The sequence below is a fragment of the Lissotriton vulgaris genome, chromosome 6, assembly GCF_964263255.1.
Source record: "Lissotriton vulgaris chromosome 6, aLisVul1.2, whole genome shotgun sequence".
Taxonomy (NCBI): Eukaryota; Metazoa; Chordata; class Amphibia; order Caudata; family Salamandridae; genus Lissotriton; species Lissotriton vulgaris.
The window spans coordinates 756,447,958-756,470,127 of NC_141694.1; the positions used below are offsets into that span (position 1 = coordinate 756,447,958).

Consider the following 22,170-nt stretch of genomic DNA (forward strand, 5'->3'; position numbering starts at 1 on the left):
TGATTTAATTTTACTACCTGGAAATTTTGAACTATTCCAACTTTAAGAATTGATGCATGACAGTTCTCTGTATCGCATATTCCTACATATATTCTAACCTTTCAAGAAACTTCTTTAATTCCACATTGGTTATCAAGCATGATAGCTCCTTGAACATTAAGAGCTTTCCCAAGATGAAAGCCCTGATTCTGAGTGGGCCAGTAAACAGTGAGGTATTAACTTCACCTGGTAAATACCAATGCCTCTGGTTGCAGTATTTACTGGGTGCTGTGAACACCTCATAGTCTCAATTTGCACTCAGAAAATGGGGGATTTCATGCAGAATGAATGTATACCACCGGAATAATGCATGTATTAGACTTTTCCTGCATATTATCCCTTAATACATTTAGTTAGTTTGTCAACAATAAATTGTAGACTCTATTATTTTCCACAAAACTTAGAATTTCAATACTCCTGTTTCGCAAATCATTTTTTTAATCAAGCTGCAAACATAACGACTCTGCCATAACGATTATCACTACATAGTCATAAGTATATGTATGTAATTGTAGATTTTATTTTTATCACTACATCTGTCGACCCTGACAATACATATTTTCAATCTAAGTAGATGTAGAGTTAAGAATAGTGAATCTACACTTGCCTATATATACTTACCTTGACAATAGAATGATATATATTCTACAGTCAGTATTGTAGCAGATAGATATTTTGTACCCGTAAATTTGACATAAAACCTGTTAGTGCTGTAAGTGAAAAATAGCACCACCAACACCAATCCCCAACCTGCCCCAAAGAAACAGAATAGCAGTGATAGCTCTGATGTGCACTGGGCGGTATTATGTTAACTTAAATGCATCTGAAACATACAGTAGCAGCAGGAGCACTAACATTTTGTATTTTATTTTGAGGTATTGCCGTTTAGAGGGCTCACTTTGTACCTCTATTTTGAGCTGCAAATGGAATTGCACAGCTTGATTCCACTGTTTAAATTAGAAAAATCTTTAAAACAAAAAAAACGGTGTTTGTTGTCTTTAGTTCTAAAACAAAAATTATGTTTTTTCCAGTGAGTTCGGATTAAGAATTTAACAAAAAAATGGGAGAATGAAGACGCAGAAAAAGTAGTAGTTGGACAATGGGGTTAAATAGAGGTGATACACTATTAAACAGAAAAATCTTTAGAAGTGCTGTGGCCAACAAATTGCTTTGTTTTACTGTCCAAAAGCGAGTAAAATCTGTTGAGTCGTGAATTTATATACTTCATTTCACCCACAAACATATAAATATTCATAACGGGCAATAGAAATGCAAGTTCAGATGAATAGAGCACCTGAATTGTGCCCGCTCAGTCTATGTCATAATCCTCTTCGTCGTCCTCCACCTGGGCTCTGACCGTTTCCTGCACGTGGCCCTTCGCGGGCTTCCTGTCCTCTTTCCCTTTCTTGCTGACGTAGTAGTACAGCTGCTCGCAGTGCTGCAGGATCCTTCGAGAAGACATCCAGGTCTCCCCTTGGCATTCCTCCGGGTGGGCGCACTGCCCGCTCTTCACGTCCAATCCTTTCTCTGTCAGGAGTTTTTTCACTTTCAACAAGTCGCACGTGCAGTTCCAGGGGTTCCCATCCAAGTACAGATGCCTGAGACGAGGTAAACACTCGAGCACCTTGCGGTCCAAAGCAGAAATCTTGTTGTTTCGTAGGTTTAAGACCTGTAATTGCTTTAGGTGCTTCAGCTCCTGTTCCTCGATTTCCTCGATATAGTTGCCTTTCAAATCCAGCCTTGCTAGTGTATCAGGAAGTCTGAAAAATAAAATACGAATAATTTTAATATTGAAAGCAAATCAGTCGCTAACAGTAGAATAGGAAGGAGGCTATCACATGGTGAATCTTTTCAGGGGCTCAAGTCATGATGACCTTTCCCGACAAGAGGTGAAATTCGGCGCTCCCCAAGTGCAACCCCAAGTTCAAGGCGGGTCAAAATCCATAGGCCAGGGAAAATATGCCCTATTTTCGATTGGCCTGACTGACGCCTTGCTACAACTTAGAAAACAATGAGCCAAGCAATTCGATATCTGTAGTGAAGAAGAACATTTTGTTCAGGTCAATTATTTCTATACATGTCTTTTTTTTACATCATGCCAGTTTTGATATCAGAAGTTTCCTGTAATTAAATCATATGGTTAACTTCTAACGATGACTTGTCACTTTTTTCTTGTCAGTTACCTCGAGATACAAAAATTTGAACGTAAAAAAATAGAAATATTTATTTATTTTAAGATTAAAAGACAAAGATATGGGAAGATGAGTACAACCAGTGCCCCTCTGAAAACTAGCATTAACAAAACCAGTAGTTCTTGTTTGAATGTCCGTACGGAGGCAACATCAGCACATTATTGCGAGACACAGGGAAAGGATGCACAGGAGGAGACAGAGAGGGCTATAGGGTCTATAGTTGTCAAGTAGACCCTCTTGTAGCTTAAAGCAAACACTTGCATGAAGGAAGAAGGATGTGCCCAAAAAACCAATAGCGTTAGGTGAAAGAGGACTGATCCACTGGACTACGCCAAGACAAGTCTGACAATGCCTCAATCCAGTGGCTGAAAGAGGCTGATTGAAGAAAGCCAATTGTTGAAAGGGGTGGTCCCTAAGCCCATTCAATGTATATTGTTAGGAACAGGTCTGTTTAAGATGTGTGCTGTCAAAACCCATACCTAAAAAAGGTTTGGAATGGACCAGATAAGAACTAATTTTTTAAGGCTAAATAAAATGAACAATAAAATCTGAAATTTACCTCAGATGCTAAAACAAAGTCTAAATTGATTGGCAAATTAATGATAAAAATTGGAGCCCAAAATCAATTTACATCAATATTTAACATAAAAATACTTGTAATATTTATTTTATAGTTAAACACACTTTTAAAATGTCCCTTTTATGTCGCCATGTGCAGATATCTACCCCAACTGTGGAGCCTTCCAATGGTGAAGTATAATGAGAAAAAAAATGAATATTTAATTCAAACATAAATATTAAAATATATTTTTTATAACATCATTTCTTGTTTTTTGCAGCAGAAATAATTAACTGTGACTTAATGACTGTACAGCAATGGCAGTATATTCCTTAGATCCTGCACCCTTTCACCGTATCCCAAATAAAATATTTAAATATGCGTATTAGTGGGTGTTTGCAGACCTGGTCTATTGAAGGTCTGTATTTTGTTGTCGAATAGTGCCCCAGATAGATTAGTCCTGTTGATAGTGATGCCTCTGTAGGATGCCCATGAACCCCATATTTTCATGTGTTTTTAGGGGCATCTTTGAGTTTTTGTAAATCGGTTGTTCCCTAGTGATGCACCAATCCAATCCCCTTTTCCATGACGGTGGATTGTCCAGTTCCCATTGTCGTGCTGTGTCCCAGTTAGCCACAACAAGTCGAATCCAAAAAAAACAAAAAACATTTTTTATATTGAATATCAATATAAACTCATTTCATATATTTGTTTTATATGGCGAACAAAAAAATGCTACAGCACTATTAACTTATTTTTAAAAATGTTTTTGATTATTGAAAATATATTAAATTAAAATTATGTTTTCCAAATTTTAAATTAAACAAATGCATTCCCACTTAAGTAAAATAAATAATATACATTAATCATTATTAAAAGTTATGTATGGAGTTAATTTAAATTAATTTAGTATTATTTAATAAAATTATTGTTACATACATTTTTTAACTCAAAATAATAAATATGTACTATTATACATTTATTTATTATTACATTATTTTATTTTATACTTTTAACTAAGTTAAATAATTTTTATTGTATATATAATTATTTCCGGTGGGGTTTTATTTGAGATCCTTAACTCCATTATTTTCTATGGGACGATGTGTTGCAGTATCAGTATGCAGGGCTGAACTTACTACTTCAGTAGTAACTTACTCTAAGATTTTATGAAATGCCAAAAGTAGAACATTTAATCAAAAGTGCAAATTATTCAAAAGTTACCTTTATATCCCAGTCCCAGTATTAACTGGGTGCAATAACATCTCCGCAACTCATGAGATATGAGCTACTTCTGTTACAACACATACACTTAGCACTCCTAATAAGGCCTTTAGTCTCCCTAGCAATACACTCTCTGTCCCATTCAAAGATGTCTACAGTTTGTGAGTTAATTATGCAGGTCACTACAGCAGGAGTCCGCTCTTGTGAACTTCCACCAACTCATGCCCATATGACAAAGGGATCTTGTGAATGGATTGAGGTAGGTACCTCAATGTCACAAACCTCATGAGTGAAAAGGTTCTGAGCTTCAGTGTCAATATATACCCAGTCCCTTAGACTATGTCCTCCCTAAATTGGTATCAGACTGTTTCTGGTCCTTTTTATTGCTTCTTTCAACGTAGGATGTGTTGCAAATGTACAGATAGTATTGAATTGTGAAAAACCAGTAGACAAACGTACTAAATAGGATGCAAAGCAGCACAGCAAACAAAGTTGATGTACTACGCTACGTGAATGCGTGAGTGAAAAACAACGGCATAGCTACTAAAATATTGTGCTATTTTCTCTTTCCCAGTGCTGGTAAACTCTAGGCTGCCTCGCACCAATGCACACCCCCTTGCACTACAGTGTGTTCCGTCAAGGATAGATTTTGTACTGGAAGGAGAACCTTCCATTATAAAAACTATGCTTTAATACTTTTCCCAGTTTGCGTGTGTGCTGTACAATGCAGCATGCATACAAAGTTTCAAAACTTTGGAGAACTTAAAGCATTTCTCATCTGTTACGCTTGCTTGGAAGCTTAAGGGTTTGGCACAAATCCTTGTCACAATGGCTTGTAAATAGGGATTTGCACCAAAACCCATGGGTGCTTGCATGGGAATGCCAAGAACTACCCATGCAGTACCCACTAACATTCCAACAAAAATCCTGAATTACATTGGAAAGTAATACTATCAGAACACTTTTGGCAGAGTTTGCATTACAAACATTACACCAACCTGGTGCAAAGTGTAAGTAAAGCTGGGCCCTAGTCTGCCTCATAAAATACATATGGTTTCAGGGTCACTCTGTAATATGTTTATTGAGAAATTGAGAGATCCAGTTTGTGGGAGGACAGAGGTGAGAGGAGGCATTAGACAAGATTTAGATTGGGGTGGACCTGTACAACAGAAACATTCACCACTATGCAACCAGCAAGTAACAATTCTCCTGCTTTAAAAATTCTTGCCTGCATGGAAGGGACTGTTTTACCAAATGTGCATTTCAGTAAAACCTAAGATCAAGAAGGCTGCCATGTTACTGCAGCTTGCTTATCATTCTCTTTTGTATTTCAGAAATTAAATCCCCAAGGGGAAAATAACAATGGCACTATCCACCCGTGAGAAGTTTTCTCCCTGTGGGTCAGGCCACTATTGCTTTTGCCTTCCCAGATCAACCATACCTTGGATGATAGAATGGGCACTGGCAATGAAGGCCCTATAGCGTATAGGCTGCTCCTAGTTATTGCATACCTGGAACACCAGTGTTTTACAGCTCCACCAGTGAACCGTCACTGGTTTCCCATCGCTAAATGGGGTGGTAGACTGCCAGTTTGTAAGAGAAGGGACCTTCTATCCCACCAAACATAAAATGACCTTGTTAATGCTTAGATGTGAGACATTCAGAACCCTATTCACAAAGGTAAATTTACATGTATAGATTTATTCAAATATAAGTTTACTTTTACACTTTGTTGTAACTGTCCTACTTTGGCAATTCACAATGTCCGAGCATAAAGTTACCCCAAAGTTTAATAAATAAATCTCCACACCCCATGAAAGCAGGGACTGAAACCAACATTATGAGTGTAAAGGTACTGCTAGTAACTTATTAGACCTAGGTAGTGTCTCTGACACAGGTAAGGCAAACTCCCCATTGTAAAGTACAGGGAAAAGTGAAAAGGTTTATTGAAATTTATAAAAATGTAAGAAAAATATTTTAATGGTAAATATTAATAGAAAATAATTTCATATATTGTTTCTACACCTTGAACAAATTAAAAATGTTACAACACTATTATCTCAAATGTGTATTACAAATTAAATAATTTGAAAATATTGAATTTATGTATAATTTTATTTAAAGATTTATTTTAAAAGAATCCAACCCACAATAACATTTTTAAAATGTTTATTAGCATTTAATATGTATTAATAAATACTAAACGTTATGTATAGAATTAGTTGACATTTTTACAAAATAATTAAAGTAAATGTATTTTTAATTTTAAAAGGTCTATTAAAAACTGATAAACATTATTCATTAATGATATATATATTTAATCACTTTTGCACGACACCTCACAAGAGGAATAAACTGTGGGAGCACTCCAGATACCACAAGGCCGTGCGAGCGGCCACACCCACTGGGGACGTTATCATTTTGGAAGGTATAGTGCACCTTTTTGCCAGCAAAATGATTTGGAATGGCCTCGAAAGAAGGGCAGAGCCCCAAACGCGTCGGCCTGCGAAAACGCTTCAAAGACTGCTCTGTTAATGCTGCAGCTCTCAAATAAATTGGAGCAATACTAACCTGTGTGGGTCTCATCCGTTGGGGGCAATTCTTTTTGATATATATCTGAACTCCGTTCCCAAATCCGCTTTTCAAGCAAGAAAGGATGCAGACCCAAAAGTAGTGCTGAAGCTATTTTATTTCGCCCGCACCTCCGCCATATATATATTACCTACTGGCCAGTAGGTAGTGTTATGGTTAGGGCCTATTATGCATAGGAAATCCTCAACATTCTATTGATAAATAACTTTGGCGCCGATTGATGAATCTGCGCAAAATTTTCAAAACGTTTGGCCAGCTCAGTTCCGCTCCTTCCCTGAAAGTTTGGGGGTGATTGGTCAAGCGGAGGCCGAGAAAAAAGGGGGTCCCAAAATGTGTTTTCCCCATGCAATTTCCCATAGGACCTTTAGCCACGGCTACAGCCCGAACGGCTGGACGGAATTACACCAAATTTGGCAAAGAGTTAGTTCTCAGTTCAGACTCGTGCCTTTTGCTTATTTGGTGTAAATCTGTTCAGTAGTTCCTGAGAAAATGACAGTTAAAAGTACATATATTTTTATGGGCGCGGTGGATCCGCGTACTATCCACGTACCCTAGGCGCTGCATAAAAGCACCCTGCCGTGCAGGAGCTGAATGCTAATTGGCTGACAACTGTTGGCAGCCATCTTGTGCCTCGGTAGAACCGAGGCACAAGAAAACAAACAAAAAACGCGAAAAACGCGAAAAGGGGGCACGGTAGACACACTCTGACCCCCTCGGCCTGCTCAGGGCCCCCCCAATTTTTTTTTTGTTAAAAGAAAATCGCGGGATGCGCGTAGGATCCGCGCATCCTAGCGATATAAAAAAAAAGAAATGCGGTCTCCCGCGGTAAAAATGTTAATTTGCGCCCGGAGGGGGCAAATCCCGGGGGCATTATTGAAAAAATAGTCCCAATCCCCCCCACACTGCCCCGGGGACCACCACCCCCCCGGGCTTATTCAAAATGGGTGGGGGGGCTCTCAGACCCCCCCCCCAGCCCCGGGGACCGCCACCCCCGGGCTTAAAAATTTGAACAGGAGGGCTCTGAGGCCCCCCCAGCCCCGGGGACCGCCACCCCCCAGGGCTCGATTTTAATGTATGCGGGGGGGTTACGGGCCCCCCCGCAGCCACGGGGACCACCACATCCGGGGCAAGAACTGAATGTATTCGGGGGCTCACGGGCCCCCCGCATCCCTGAGACCGCCACCCCCGGGGCTTCAAACAAATGGGTGTGGGGCTCTCAGACCCCCCAGCCCCGGGGACTGCCACCCCCGGGGCATAAGAAAATTGGGTGGGGGGCTCTGAGGTCCCCCCAGCCCCAGGGACCGCCACCCTCTGGGCAAGATTTTAATGTATGCAGGGGCTCATGGGCCCCCCGCAGCCCTGGGGACCGCCACCCCCCCAGGGCTTCAAACAAATGGGTGGGGGGCTCTCAGGCCCACCCAGCCCCGGACACTGCCACCCCCAGGGCTTAAGAAAATTGGGTAGAGGGGCTCTGAGGTCCCCCAGCCCTAGGGACCGCCACCCGCCACCTCCCACATTCTAAAAAATGTGGGAGGGGGCCGCGCAAACCCTGTCCTGGAGCCCTCTATGGCCCTGGGAACCGCCACCCCCCAGGGCCGGCTCCTGCAGTGTCCCGGGGTGCCCATCCCCGGGACATTGCTGTTTGCAAGGCAGGGCGGGATCCTCGCGGCTCCCACCCTGCCATTGCAAACTGCTTTGCTATTTGGAAACGAGAGCAAGGAAACCTGCTTTCTATTCCAAATAGGAAAGCAGATTGCTTTTCCACATGGGGAGCAGCATGTTAGCAGATGCGGGGAGCCAGCTGGGACGGTGGGGGGATTGGGAACCCCCCACGGTCCCCAACAGAGTGGGCCAGCCCCGGGGGATGCTGCACCCAGGGCTATTAGTGGCCCAGGAGGGGGGCCACGTGGCTCCCCTCCCCAAAAAATTAAATAAAATAAAAATAAAAAAAGGTCCGGCCCCGGGGGATGGGGTCCCCGGGGCCAAAAGTGGCCCAGGAGGGGGGCAAGGCAGCCCCCTCCTAATAATTTCTTTTTTGTAAAAAGGCGCATGCCCCGGGGGTTGGGGTCCCCGGGGCAAACTATGGCCGCATGAGGGGGCCACAGGGTACCCTTCCAAATAGTTTAATTAAAAAGAAAACAAATTGGGGGCAGGCCCTGAGGGATGGGGTCCCCAGGGCCAAAAAATTTGAAAAAGAAGGGGGGCTACACAGCCCCCCTTCTTAAAAAAAAAAAAAAAAAAAAAAGGGATCGCGGCCAGAGGCCACACCCCCTTTTTGCACCACTCTGCAAACGCGCCCCTCTGGTGCGTTTTCAGATGGGTAACAAATTCCCCTTGAATACTGGGGGTCCCTGGGGGCCAACTTGCCCACCAGGTACCTCCAGTATGTGCCAGCATTGCAGAGAGGTGTTCTGAGGCCACGCCCCTTTTTACACCTCTCTGCAACGCAGCTCTGTGGCGCTTACTGGAGGTAGCTGGTGGGCTAGCTGCACCCCAGGGACTCTCAAGATTCAAGGGGAGTTAATCCCCCAACTTAAAACGCGCCATGGGGCTCGTTTGCACAGTGGTGAAGGGAGGGGCGGGGCCTGAGTTCACATGTGTGCAAACACGTCCGGAGGCACGGTTTAAGTTGGGGAATTAATTCTGTATCAATACTGAGGGTCCCTGGGGCCAACTAGCCCACCAGGTACCTCCAGTAAGTGCCACGGAGCTGCGTTGCAGAGTGTTGTAAAAAGGGGCGTGGCCTCAGAACACCTCTCTGCAACGCAGCCCCCTGGCGCATACTAGAGGTACCTGGTGGGCTAGTTGGCCCCCAGGGGACCTCAGTATTCAAGGGCACTTAATCCTGCAACTTAAAACGCGCCACAGGGCGTGTTTGCACACATGTCAACTCAGGCCCAGCCCCTTCCTTCACCATTGTACAAATATTCCTGTAAAATCAGCCCAACTACGAATTCCGATTTACTCACCTGTTACCAGGAGAGAACCCAGTGCGGCATCTTTTAGCCCAGCACTGACCCTGAAAAGTAATTCTAAGCATACTTACAGTAACTTGTATTTCCTTCCATAAGAATCCATTGTGTGATTTTCAGCAGAAAAGTTTCTAAGGGGTCCAGTATGATGTCGGGTGGATTGCCCCCGCCAGGCTGGCGGTGGCCACGCCCGCCATCATCCCTCGTTTCCCCTCCCCGCCATATTAGTATGGTGGGGGACCTCAGCTGACGGAAAGACCGTCCGCCGCTTTTCCGCCCCGGTCGCCTTGCGCCCCGGGCGGAAAAGTAATAATATGGTGGTGGTGTCTATCAGACACCGCCAGCCATATTATTATGGGCATTTTACAATGCCTTTCCGTTGCAGCATGAAGGCAGGCGGACTTCACTCTGGGGGCCCCCTGCGGGACCCGGGACCCCGCCCTTAAGGCGGATGGTCCCGTTTACCGCTAGGGTGGCGGGCGGGCTTTGTGTTGTTTTTTTGAAACGTACAAATATTCCTGTAAAATCAGCCGAACTACGAATTCTGATTTTCTCACCTGTTATCAGGAGAGAACCCAATGCGGCATCTTTTAGCCTAGCACTGACCCTGAAAAGTAATTCTAAGGGTGCTTACCAGCAACTTGTATTTCCTTCCATAGGAATCCATTGTGTGGTTTTCAGCAGAAAAGTTATTGTGTTGATTTTTGAAACGTACAAATATTCGTGAGAAATCAGCCGAACTACGAATTCCGATTTTTTCACCTGTTATCAGGAGAGAACCCAGTGCTGCATCTTTTAACCCAGCACTGACCCTGAAAAGTAATTCTAAGCGTACTTACCAGTAACTTGTATTTCCTTCCATAGGAATCCATTGTGTGGTTTTCAGCAGAAAAGTTATAGTGTTGATTTTTGAAACGTACAAATATTCCTCTAAAGTCAGCTGAACTACGAAATCCGATTTACTCACCTGTTATCAGGAGAGACGTCGGTGCTGCATCTTTGAGCCCAGTACTGATCATGAAAAGTAATTCTAATTGTGTACTTACCAGTTACTTGAATTTCCTTCCATAGGCAAACACTGACTGGTTTTACTTGGAAATTCTTCTAAGTGTAGAGTTTTTGAACTTTAAAAAATTCCTATAAAATCAGCAGAACTACGAATTCCGATTTACCCACCTGTTATCAGGAGTTACCTCAGTGCTGCTTCTTTGAGCCCAGTACTGATCCTGAAAAGTAATTCTAACCGAACTTACCAGTAACTTGTATTTCCTTCCATAGGAATCCATTGTGTGGTTTTCACCCAAAAAGTTTCTAAGTGTCTATTTTCACAAACTAAAAATATTCCTTAAAAATTGCCTGTATGCCTTAAACGCATTCTTTCGACTGTTTACGGGAGATGCACCCGTGCTGGAACCAGTATCCACCACTGAGTAAGAAAAAGTAATGTTAACACTACTTACCTGATAAGTGAATTTCCTCCCATAGGATAACATTGGTGATTCTATGTGAAAAAGTTTCTGTCATCTTTTAAAATACAATAAAATTCCTTAAAAATCACTACTGTAACCAAAACGCTTTTACTCAACTGTTTACAGGTGATGTCTCAGGACTAAATTTAGGATCCAGACCTGTGGTTAGAAAAGTAATCCAAAAAGTAATTAATTACATTTAACTAGAAATTCACATTGACCTCAATGTTGCATTGTGTTTGAAATTGAGTTGCCCATTGCAACAACTGTAACTACTGTACTTAAAAGTCTATTGCCTATTTGCAAAGTATTTAAACGAAAGTAATTCATTCCGAGAAAGTATATTTTGTAATGTAATGTATAATGTAATTATAATGTAATTTAAAAAATAAAATATGTAAAAAATAAACTGTTTAAAAAAATGTACAAAATCAGTATAAAAAAATAAAAATAACAATAAATACATTTAAAAATTGTCATTTACAAAACCTTTGAAATTCACTGAAAGGAACATAGGTTTCAGACATGTTATAGTTAGGAATTTTTGGAATTCACTGAAAAAACCATAGGTTTGAGGCTTGTTAAGAGTTAGGAATTAGCATTTAAAAAAACCTATGAAAATAACTGAAAAAACCATAGGTTTCAGACATGTTATAGTTAAGAATTAGCATTTAAAAAAACCTTTGAAATTCACTGAAAAAAACATAGGTTTTAGGGGTGTTATAGTTAGTTGGACATTTCACTCGTACAAAACCATTAAAATTCCCACTTTATAGTTAGTTGTACTAACTATAACTCGTGCGCCCGCAATACACTGCTGATGATGTCACATATTACATTATTCATGACATGACGTGGGAATTTCAATGATTTTGTACGAATGAAATGTCCAACTAACTATAACACCCCTAAAACCTATGGTTTTTTCGGTGAATTTCTAAGGTTTTTTAAATGCTAATTCCTAACTATAAAATGTCTGAAACCTATGTTTTTTTCAATGAATATATATAAAATTAACATTAAATAAAATGTATATATATTTCTTAAATATATATACATAAATACATACATACATTTTAACATTATTTCCTATGTGATTTTAATATAAGTCTCTACCTGAATTCATTAATTTAAAAGCTTTATTCTGATTGGCGTAATAAAAGCATAAATATTTAAAAGACAGTATTTCAACGCCCACTCTGTGGCAGACTGCTCAGTGATCAAAGTATTTCCTAATGCACTAGACATGGCATAAATAGCTGTAAATGGCAGAACATACTTTGACTGATAATAGTTACTGAAGAAAAGTAAATGCAGGAACACAATTTCTGAACAAGTATCTCCTTAGTAAATACTTAATAAAACTAGTTCTAGGCCAGTCATAAAAACATCAGAAAACATTACAAAGAGTACACCATCAATTGACAGATTATCACATGGGCATGTGCCCAACTTTTGTGACCATTCATTAAAGTGAGGAAATTACACCAGGTAGTGTACCATGTTGATGGAGAGAGGGGTGTGGAGATTTATGATTTAATAATGAAACTAATCACATAAACGTCTTATTGATACATTTCTTCTTGAGTGATTGTAAACTGCTGCTTGCAGCCCACAATTCACCAGCATTGCTCACTGCCCTATTCAAAACAGGAAGAAACAACTTTTAAGCTTGGTCCAGCCCTCCCCTTGTGACTGGTCAGCCTATCTGAGTGTAGTCAATGGGATGTTAAGGCTGAGAAAAAGAAATGTTGAGAGGATTTGAAGAAGGGCTGGTGGTAGGGCTATCACAAAATTAAAAGCTTTTCTCGCTGGTGCACAATACGCCAATGTAAACTGCAGTACACTGCACCCGGTGTCTGTCAGCACCTCTGGGGTACTGACAAGTTCAACCTTGTTTAAGGTGATCTCTGCCAGACCTAGCTGTTCCCCTCCGTCCGCACTCTTGAGCCGAAGAGACCCAGTTACTGCCCGATGCATGGAGAGAGAGAGAGAAAATAATATAGGGCTTTGGCATCTTTAAGGAACACACCCATATGGATATAGGATTCCATTAATAAGTAGGCACATATTGCTTTAAACTTTTGTGCTTGTATGACAGAAAAAGCAACTTTAGGGACACTCTCATGGTGAATGGCAGTTACTCAGTCATACACGCAACTTCTGCAGCATCGCAAGTCAGAGAGTGGAGGTCAACTGTTGAAAAGAAGACCATCAACCTTTCTTGGTCTACTTTAAAGCTAATTTCAAAGATTATACTGAAGAGGGCTGAACAAGGAGACAATTCATTGAAAACAAATATTATGGATTGTCACACTATCTTTGGAAAAAACAGAAATGATTCCCTGTATGTGATAATGTACAGGGAGCAAGGAGAAATAAAGCTGGAGCCAGAAGAGCATGGTTAGAGAAGTTGGAAGATTGTACTTGCCCAATGAGGAACCCTACCGCCACTGAAGGGAGTGCAACCCTAGGAAACATTAGATAGGACATGGACAAAACAACATTTGCAGTTATCAATCTATTGTTGTAATGGCAGGTGATATTGCACAGAGTTCAGTCTTATGTTAAATCCATCAGTTTCTGATAGGCATGCCCATGAACATTAACAGATACAGTCACTACTTTGACAGCCCACATGCATTACAGGATGTAAAAGAACACTTCTACAGTACAACAAACTTCCCCAGTTTGATTTGAGTTCCAGATGGACAGCATGACCAACAGCAGCTACACTGAACACATCCCGAAGAGATATGGACAACACGTATTGAACAAGCAGATGAATTTTGATGTATGATGCATCATTACATAATGGTCAAGTAACCAGCCAGGAAACAAAACACATTCATGTTAAGGCACACTGTCTTTCGCCAGCAGCTACGGATGAGTAGGCTGAAAACATGTCAGCACAATATCACTATGTATGACAACACAATGAATTCTATTCCCGGGAAGAGTGCCTATGACATATATAGGTGAATCCTTATATCCTATCTACATTCCAGCGTTGCAAGGCAGGTCCTGAACAACATTGCTCACTGAAGAACAACAGATTTGATAGAATGAACATTTGGCCTTCTCAAAGGAAGATTCAGGTTCTTCCGCAAATCTGGTGTTACGCTGAACTATAGCCAGTCACCTGCTGCGTGATAATTGCCACAAGTGCATCCGACATTAAACTTGAGATTGAGGTGGAAGTGGAGGAAGATAACAATCCTGAGACAGTAGGTGCACATGATGGTAATGGGGCCATGGAAGAAGTTGCAATAGGAATAAAGTCACATACAATTATTTTTTAGGTAAGTGAACTACAGTGGATTCATGCAGACAGATATGTTTTAACTTCAACTGCTATTTTAACCCTTTCGATGCTCATGACGAGCTCAGCTCGTCATGATGCACAGTTGAGCTGTGCTGATGACGAGCTGAGCTCGTCATGACACCAGCAAAATGGCAATTTTCAGCACAGGAGGGGGAAAACGCCTAGCAGCCAAGGTGTTAAAAAGAAAAACATCACCCGTTGTTGTGAAAAGAATTAAGGTCAGAATAATAAAGGACATCCCAGCTGCAAATTAAAGACTACCAACAGTGGCATCTGAACTCTTAATGCCATCACTGCCCCCTATGTCCATGTTCAGTTGGCCCCACATTCTTCTCATGGCTTTCAATGCAGTTCCTAATGTAGTGGCTGGTGGCTATAAGGGATAGGGTGGCATGCTGACTATACTCAGTAGGAGTGGGAAGGATTATGTGGCCTGCCAGTGAAGGATGCGAACTGGCATATGGCAGTAGTAACCTACAACAATCCTCTCACAAGGTCACTCCTGCATTTTATGAGGGCTTAATGAAGTGTGATAGGTATCTAGCTGAGCATGGTAGCGTCATGCGCAGGTCTTCTGAAACATTCCATTAGGCACCTTCTTGTGTGTAGATCAAGCCTGCTACCTCCAATTTGCACTGCTGAATATAGAATGGAGACTGAAGGAAGAGTGGAAATGGTGACAGAATGAAGAACATTTTGGTTCTGGAAGGAAGGAAAGCTGACAGTAAGAAACCATTAAGAATACAGGAAGATATATTGCAAACTCCAGGATCCGTGTAGTAGATGTAGGAAGCAAACTGGAAGTCTTTTGGAGTGAGCAATGAGTCAAGAGTGAAGTTGCAAAGTACCAAACAGACAAGTCTTCTTATGTATTGATAGGTGCGGGATGACCTGGAACAGGAAATAGGAAAAGAACAGGAAGTTATTTTTCTACATTATGGATTGGGAATGTTCTTTTAGATGTATAACATAAGGTAAGTTTTCCCCAAGGTAATATCTAGCATGGATAATGACTAAACGAAAAGGAGAGGATTAGGATTGACTGATGCCAGTTGTGATATACCTAAACTGCAACAATTGCGCTAAGCACGTTTAATACTGAGACAGAGAAAACGTTCGCTTGATTCTGGCCTGATGATCTAGACTGGAATCCCCTGCAAGACTCAAGGGACACAACAGGAATGCCTGCAGAGAAATGTCCTAGCCGGTCACAGCTTATTCTGCAACATGGGAGTTGTATTGTGTTGCACTAAAACCGCAGAACAGAGGAGCCCACCCAGTCCCTAACCGAGTTGCAGAGCAGGACACCTTCCTAGATGGCAAGAGACCACCTTGAAGAATGCCACCTTTGGAAGCAAGACTAAAGTTAGTTACATTCTTCAATCTCCATCTTTGCCTAATCACCTTGCCTGTATATGTTACAGGCAGTGGACATGTTTAACTTATGAACAGGCTGCCTGGGTGAACTTTCTGAGGTAGTATGTGGGCATGTGGAGAACTCTCTCTGCTGTCTCGGGCAACTCTTGCTCTATGCCTCTGATAAGCTCTTTCATCTTGCATTTTTGTCTTAACATCGCTCAATATCTGCTTGAACGAAGGAAGCTTTGGCATCAGCACGACTACCAGTGTAGTTCAATCCACACATCTGCTGCTTATGTACATGAAGTGTTTTCTTTTCAAATGCACCTATCTTTTTACTGCTTAAACTTTGCTACTGTAGCCTTGCAAGTTGGGTGGTGGCATTGCAAGTGACACCTTGGTGGGTCACTCTGAGTGATGGTCTAGGTTGCACAGCATCCTGACTCGACTGGGCTTTGACCTGAGACTTGTGTATTGATAACTACAAGTTGTAGTGTGATGTCTTCTATGGCCTCATCTCCCTGCACAAACTCATGCAGCAATATCACTGAGGAAATGCAAAATGCCATTAAACTTGTAAATGTCACAATAAGACGCAGGCTGCATTCATGGGCACAATGCATGTGTTACATCATAGAATTAAAGGCAGAAATGGGCTTAGAAGGCGTTATGGTATGTTAACTTTGTATATTTTGGACTAAAGCTTATTTTTTAACTCAAGTATCTCTACACACCAGTGTAGAGAAAGGGAATAGTTAGAGATTGTGGCCTTCTCCCTTTTAGGGGTAAACTATGGCCTGCTGCTGAAAATCACCTTTGCTGCTGCTGAAGAAAGCACAACTTAGACCGCCTGGAATGGAGAGAACCTGACTGTTCAACATGAGATCAAGGGGCATATTATCAAGGTTGGTGTTAAAAATTCTCGCCGGTTTAGCGGCGAAAACTGCCGCTAAAGCGGCGATAATGGGCTTGATAATATGCCCTTGAGAATTCCAAGAAAAATTCATGTTCTGGTGTGAACATGGGCTTCTATTGGAATTCTCCATACATATTATCAAGCCCATTATCGCTGCTTTAGCAGCAGTTTTCTGAAGCTAAACCTGCGATAATTTTAACGCCGTCCTTGATAATATGCCCAGAGTTCTGTAAAGGATTCTAACATAAGGAAAATAGAGAAGCCAGATCTATCAACAAAGAACGCTGTGGACCTTTGCTTAACCAATCCGTGCATTCCCTCACAAGCAGCCTCCCAAGCCAGCATGCTTTGTCTTCATTGGTACAGGATAATCATGAAAGCCATATGAGACTTATAAGCCTGAACCCAGCCTCATCCTGTTCTGTGCCTGATGATTAGAGGCCCGTTAACCTGAAACTTACATCCACTGCTTGCTTTGAGCTGGTGGTTGCAGGTGAGATGCACCAGCAGTCATTTTTGGGTACTGCTGCTTACTTTTTCTCATCAGACTATGACCCAGAGCAAGAGAGAGAAAACCACAAAAGCAAGAAAGGAGAAGAAGGAAAACAGAAGGGATGAAAAAGAACCTGCAAGAGTAAAATAAAGGGGCACACTGTGTTATATAGTCTTGGAAGACAAATGGATGAGGTGGAATCAAGACTAATTAGCCTTGGTATTCGGCAAACCCAACAATCGTCAGCAGTGGTTTCAGGCTTTAGAGAAAAACTTTGGGCACCAGCACTTATTGTTATACAAATTAAGCACTGCCTGCATCGCCATATCCTGTCCTGCGCCCAATGATTGTTAGAAGTATGTACACATGCCTTCATAACTGCATCCTCTTAAATAATTGACAACTGTGTCTGAACACTGTGCAATGTATATCTTCAACCATGGATAGCCCATTTCCTCTGACTTTCATGCAACGCATCATTACTTCAAGGGACGCGTATGTGTGCGTTGTGTGCTCAGTTGTGTTGGGCATGTGTGTGACTGTGTACATCCCATCCCCGAGGCTGCCGTTCATGTCCCTTTAGCTACGGAAGGCCAACTCCATGGCCCGATTGTATACCCACTGCAGCCTGACTTGTGGCCCAGACTGCACTCCCGTCACCCAGGGCTGAGATAATGTGCAACCACTGCCTGCAGTACGGTCCTCATGTGTGACCTCCGCTGCCCTCTTACAGAAGGACACAAAGCACTGACAGGCGATAACTCATACTCTTACAAGTAGGCAATGCACTTAGCTAGACTTTAGCTTTTGGTTCCCAGAATGTAAACCTTGTATGCTCAAAAGCATAGAGCCAAGTACACTTGCACAGCATCCAGGGTACACAGGCAAGTACATTTTAGGTTCTAGAAAGTGTATTACTGTTAATCATCATATTTATTTAATACAAATTGAAATCCATATATTTTTCTAAAATAATAACACTGCTTTAATAATCTGTTTCTTTTGAGTGATTCGTGTGCATCCTGAACTAGACATTTTGTCCACATGCAATTCTCCCAGAGTAAGCCTTGACTCTTCAACTCTGCTACACCCTGAAAGTCCAATTCTAAAAAGAAGGACCTTTTCATTTCAGTAAAATAGCAGTAGTTTAAGTTTCAGGGTAAGTGCCAATACTTGATGCAAGTGTTGTCTGTCTGCCCTAGAGTTGAGCAGGACCCACAGAATTTGCCTGACATAATTGTCCAGCAATGACTGCCCTAGATCTTAGGAAGCAAACGTATTAATAAGCACCTTATTACAGGTTGGTGGTCTTCCTGTCAGCCCGCCACCACTGCGCCAACAGAAAGACCACCAAGCCCGTAGAGCGCCCGCCCGTCAGATTACGAGTGTAATCCATGATGGGCATGCGATGCTGCGGTGGTCTCACAGCAGTAGTCTGTGAGGCTCCTAGGAGAGCTTTAACAGCAGACCACCACTGTGACAGCGCCTGAAGCACGTTCTGGCATGGTGTGGCATGCACCATCAAGTTCATGCCATAACGTGCAGTAATGGGGGTTCAATTCCATGGGGGGTGCATGTACCCCCAGGCCCAGAAGCAGCAGGCGGACCTGCTAGGGCCCCCTCACTACTATGTCCACCACCCTTTTCATGGTGGGCTCACCACCATCAAAAGGGCAGTGGAAACGAAAGTTTGAATATTCTCGCTGGTGCTGCACTGGTACCGCCAGCTAACTCTTGGCCATTTCAAGACCACTGGCACAGCGAGATTCTTGATCCCGGTGGAGCCAGCGGTCTCGTGGTGGCCCGTCCACCACGTTCAGAATACGGCGGACAGACCACCAGTGTGGCGGTGGTCAGACCGCAACCACAATTAAGGCGGTATTGTGGACTGCCATACTCGTAATAAGGCTCTAAGTGTCTAGTAAAGATCACAGACAACAAATTTAACTTTGTTGAGTAGGAGGCTGTTGTTGGGATTTGGTTACTCACCATGGGATGCTCATCACGTTTGTTCCCTGCGTGGAACAGAGATTGTTCTAACCACGGCAGTTGCTGCCGGGGAGCTCCCATGGCTGGACCCAATAAATGTTTCTCCTTACCTGACGACTTGTGACGACTTGTTGACTTCTTTTCACTGGCGAACAGGGTCCAGTCTCCGGTCTCCCCACTCTACTGCGATCCTGCTCTCAGATGACCAACGCTGCAACATTGTGTTTCTGCTGTATTCCTGTTTTTGGTGTTGCTGTGTTCCTCCATCCTGTTCGCTTTATTGGTCTCCTTCTGGCAACCTGTTGGTCATCTCCGCAAGTTTCAGCAAGTCTTTTCTCCAATTTGAGGTACTTTTTGCTATTTTCTATGCCCCGCACGCGACCGAGTCAGTTAACACTGCTCCTCGCGTTCCTGACGTCTTGGTTCTTCCTTCACGCGCTGTGAGCCTCGTTTTCTCGTTTCCCTGCCTGACTTCCTCAACGACGCCCACGCAACGTATCGACGTTGCGTGCGGTCATCTTGGAATTCTTCGGTCTGCTTGTAACATTGTCATGGCAACGCTTTGCCGAGTCTACCACTGATGCGCACAGCTGTCAATTTCTTTGCGCACAGTTCATGCCTAGCGGAGTCTATCGCTGATGCACACAGCCATTAATTTAAACGCACACTGTTTAATTATCTGCTGAGTCCACCGCTGATGCGCACAGCTATTCATTTTAAAGTGCACAGTTAACCAACTCTCTGAGTTCACTGCTGATGTGCACATTTGTTAGTCTGTATTTTCTTCGCTGATGTGCACAGCATACCTCCAGTGATGCACATTCTTTTGCCAAGTCCTGCACATCACTATCTCTATTCTTCATTGCACATTCGGTGATGCGCTCACCCTCATTTCTCATTGTATTCACACTATACCAAATCTTCGCTGAATTTTTTAATATAGCGCACTTTATGTCAGTGTGAGGACGCAACTCACCCACGCACGCTCAGTTATGGATCGTGTTTTGGCACCTCCTCCTTTTCTACAGTCTGCAGGCACACCACCTGTGAAATGGGAAGAATAGAAGGATACCTTTGAGGAATATTTAGAAGCCATTGATGGTGAAACTTTTACTTCTAAAAAGAAGGCTCTTTTAATCTACAACCTTGGTTCGAAGGGCAGGAACATTTTAGAAACCTTACCTCTGGAGGTAGTAAGTACTATGGTGAGTGGTGGGGACAGTGGAGATTCTCTACTTATTGACGATTATGCTTCTGTCATCAAAACCTTAGACAAACGATTCAGCCCTAAAAGGAACATTGTTCTGGAACGTCACAAATTTCTTCAGCATGCTCAAACTCCTGGTAAGTCTATTGATGATTTTGTCGCTGCCCTTAGAATTCTAGCTGTCAATTGCAACTATAGAGAATTTGGGGATGAGATCATATGTGATCAGTTAATTGAGAAGACTTCCAACAAAAAAATCCAAGAAAAATTGCTGTCCTCAGATGATCCTGATTTGAAAAATGCTGTCACGTTAGCCAGAAGTATAGAACATTCCCAGTTCTGTGTGAAAGAAATGAGCAATACTTCCTCAACTTCCAAAGTAAAGCTACTAAAAACTGTTTCCAATTCTATAAAATCACCATCTGTTAGTGTTTCAAAATCATCACCTGTCACGTCTTCCTTCATCGAATTTTACTGAAGCCAAGTTCGAGCAGAATGATGCAATGTGCTTCCGCTGTGGGAGTAAATCTAATTTGGGTAATGCCAAATTTTGTTTTGCCTTGAATAAGACTTGTTAGAATTGTGGAAGGAAGTGTCACTACTCAAGAATGTGCAAAGCTGTTCCCATCAAGAAGAATCCTGATCAAATGGTTAAAGCCATCGTTGATGATTCAGATGAGGAGAACTATGACCTACTAATGCTGTCCCCTTCATCGTCTCACATTGAAGGAGTAGTTGAACTATCTTCCTTGGATGGAATTCACAAGAGGAAATCTCCTTCTTGCAACATATCTGTAAATGGTACATGCTTAAGTTTTCTGTCTGATTCTGGTTCTCCGTTTATTTTGGTGAATGTGGAGGATTGTGATAAAATAGCCAATACTCAACTTGAACATTCCAATATCAAAATGTTTGCGTATGGGGGCAAAAGAGCCGAAGTATTGGGAAAGTTTACTGCCAAACTTATTTTCAATACCGACCATACTACTGGAACTGTATTTGTGGTCAAGGATGGTGCAAATTTGTTAGGTTGGGGTGAACAAGGAGCACTGAATATCATCTTGGACCCAAACCATTCCGACATGGTGGTTTCAGGAAGTGAGTTCTACAAATCTTTTCTCAGTGCATCCTCAGCTCACACTGTTACCCAATTATCCAATGTCAAGTGGGAGCATATGTTTCCTGAAGTTTTCAATGGCAAGCTTGGCAATCTCAAGGGGTTCCAGCATGGAATTATTCTCAAAGATGGTGCAAAGGCCGTGGCACACAAAGTTCGCAAGGTGCCTTTGAGTCTTTGTCCTGAACTCAAAACAGAACTGAAAAAAGAATGAGAACGTCTTTGTACTGCTGGGGTCATCGAACCTATTGAGGGTTCCGAATGGATTGCACCAATTGTTTTAGCACGAAAATCAGACAAGTGTCTTAGGATGTGTGTTTATTTGAGGGACCTCAACGCCAACATCTGGGTCAATCGTCAACCACTTCCCAACATCAATGAGTTGTTAACCACTCTTGATAGTGCCAAGTTTTTTACTTCCGTTGACATTTCCTCAGCGTATCATCAGATTGAGTTGTGTTAAGAGTCCAGACATTTAACATATTTTGTCATTCCAGAAGGTGCTTATCGTTACATTCGTATGCCCTTCAACCTTGCCTCAGCTTTCGCTGTGTTTCAGAGGTTAATGAAGAATCTATTCAAGGACATTCCTCGAGTAGTTTTTTTTCAGGACGATATCCTTATTTATGGGAAGACTGAGTCTGAACATGATGAAAGAGTAAAACACGTACTAGGTATCATTCAAGCAAGTGGTTTAACATTTAGGGCTGACAAGTG

General features: G+C 42.2%; 1 protein-coding gene across 1 annotated transcript in view; it reads right to left on the bottom strand.

Moving 5' to 3' along the window:
- Positions 1–1,348: 1,348 nt before the first annotated feature.
- Positions 1,349–22,170, bottom strand: part of LOC147707940 (nephrocan-like) — a 153,937-nt gene continuing 133,115 nt past the window's right edge. The window contains exon 3 of the mRNA XM_086925260.1: positions 1,349–1,799. Within this exon, the coding sequence (XP_086781386.1) occupies positions 1,349–1,799 (451 nt within the window). The remainder of the gene's footprint in view (positions 1,800–22,170) is intronic.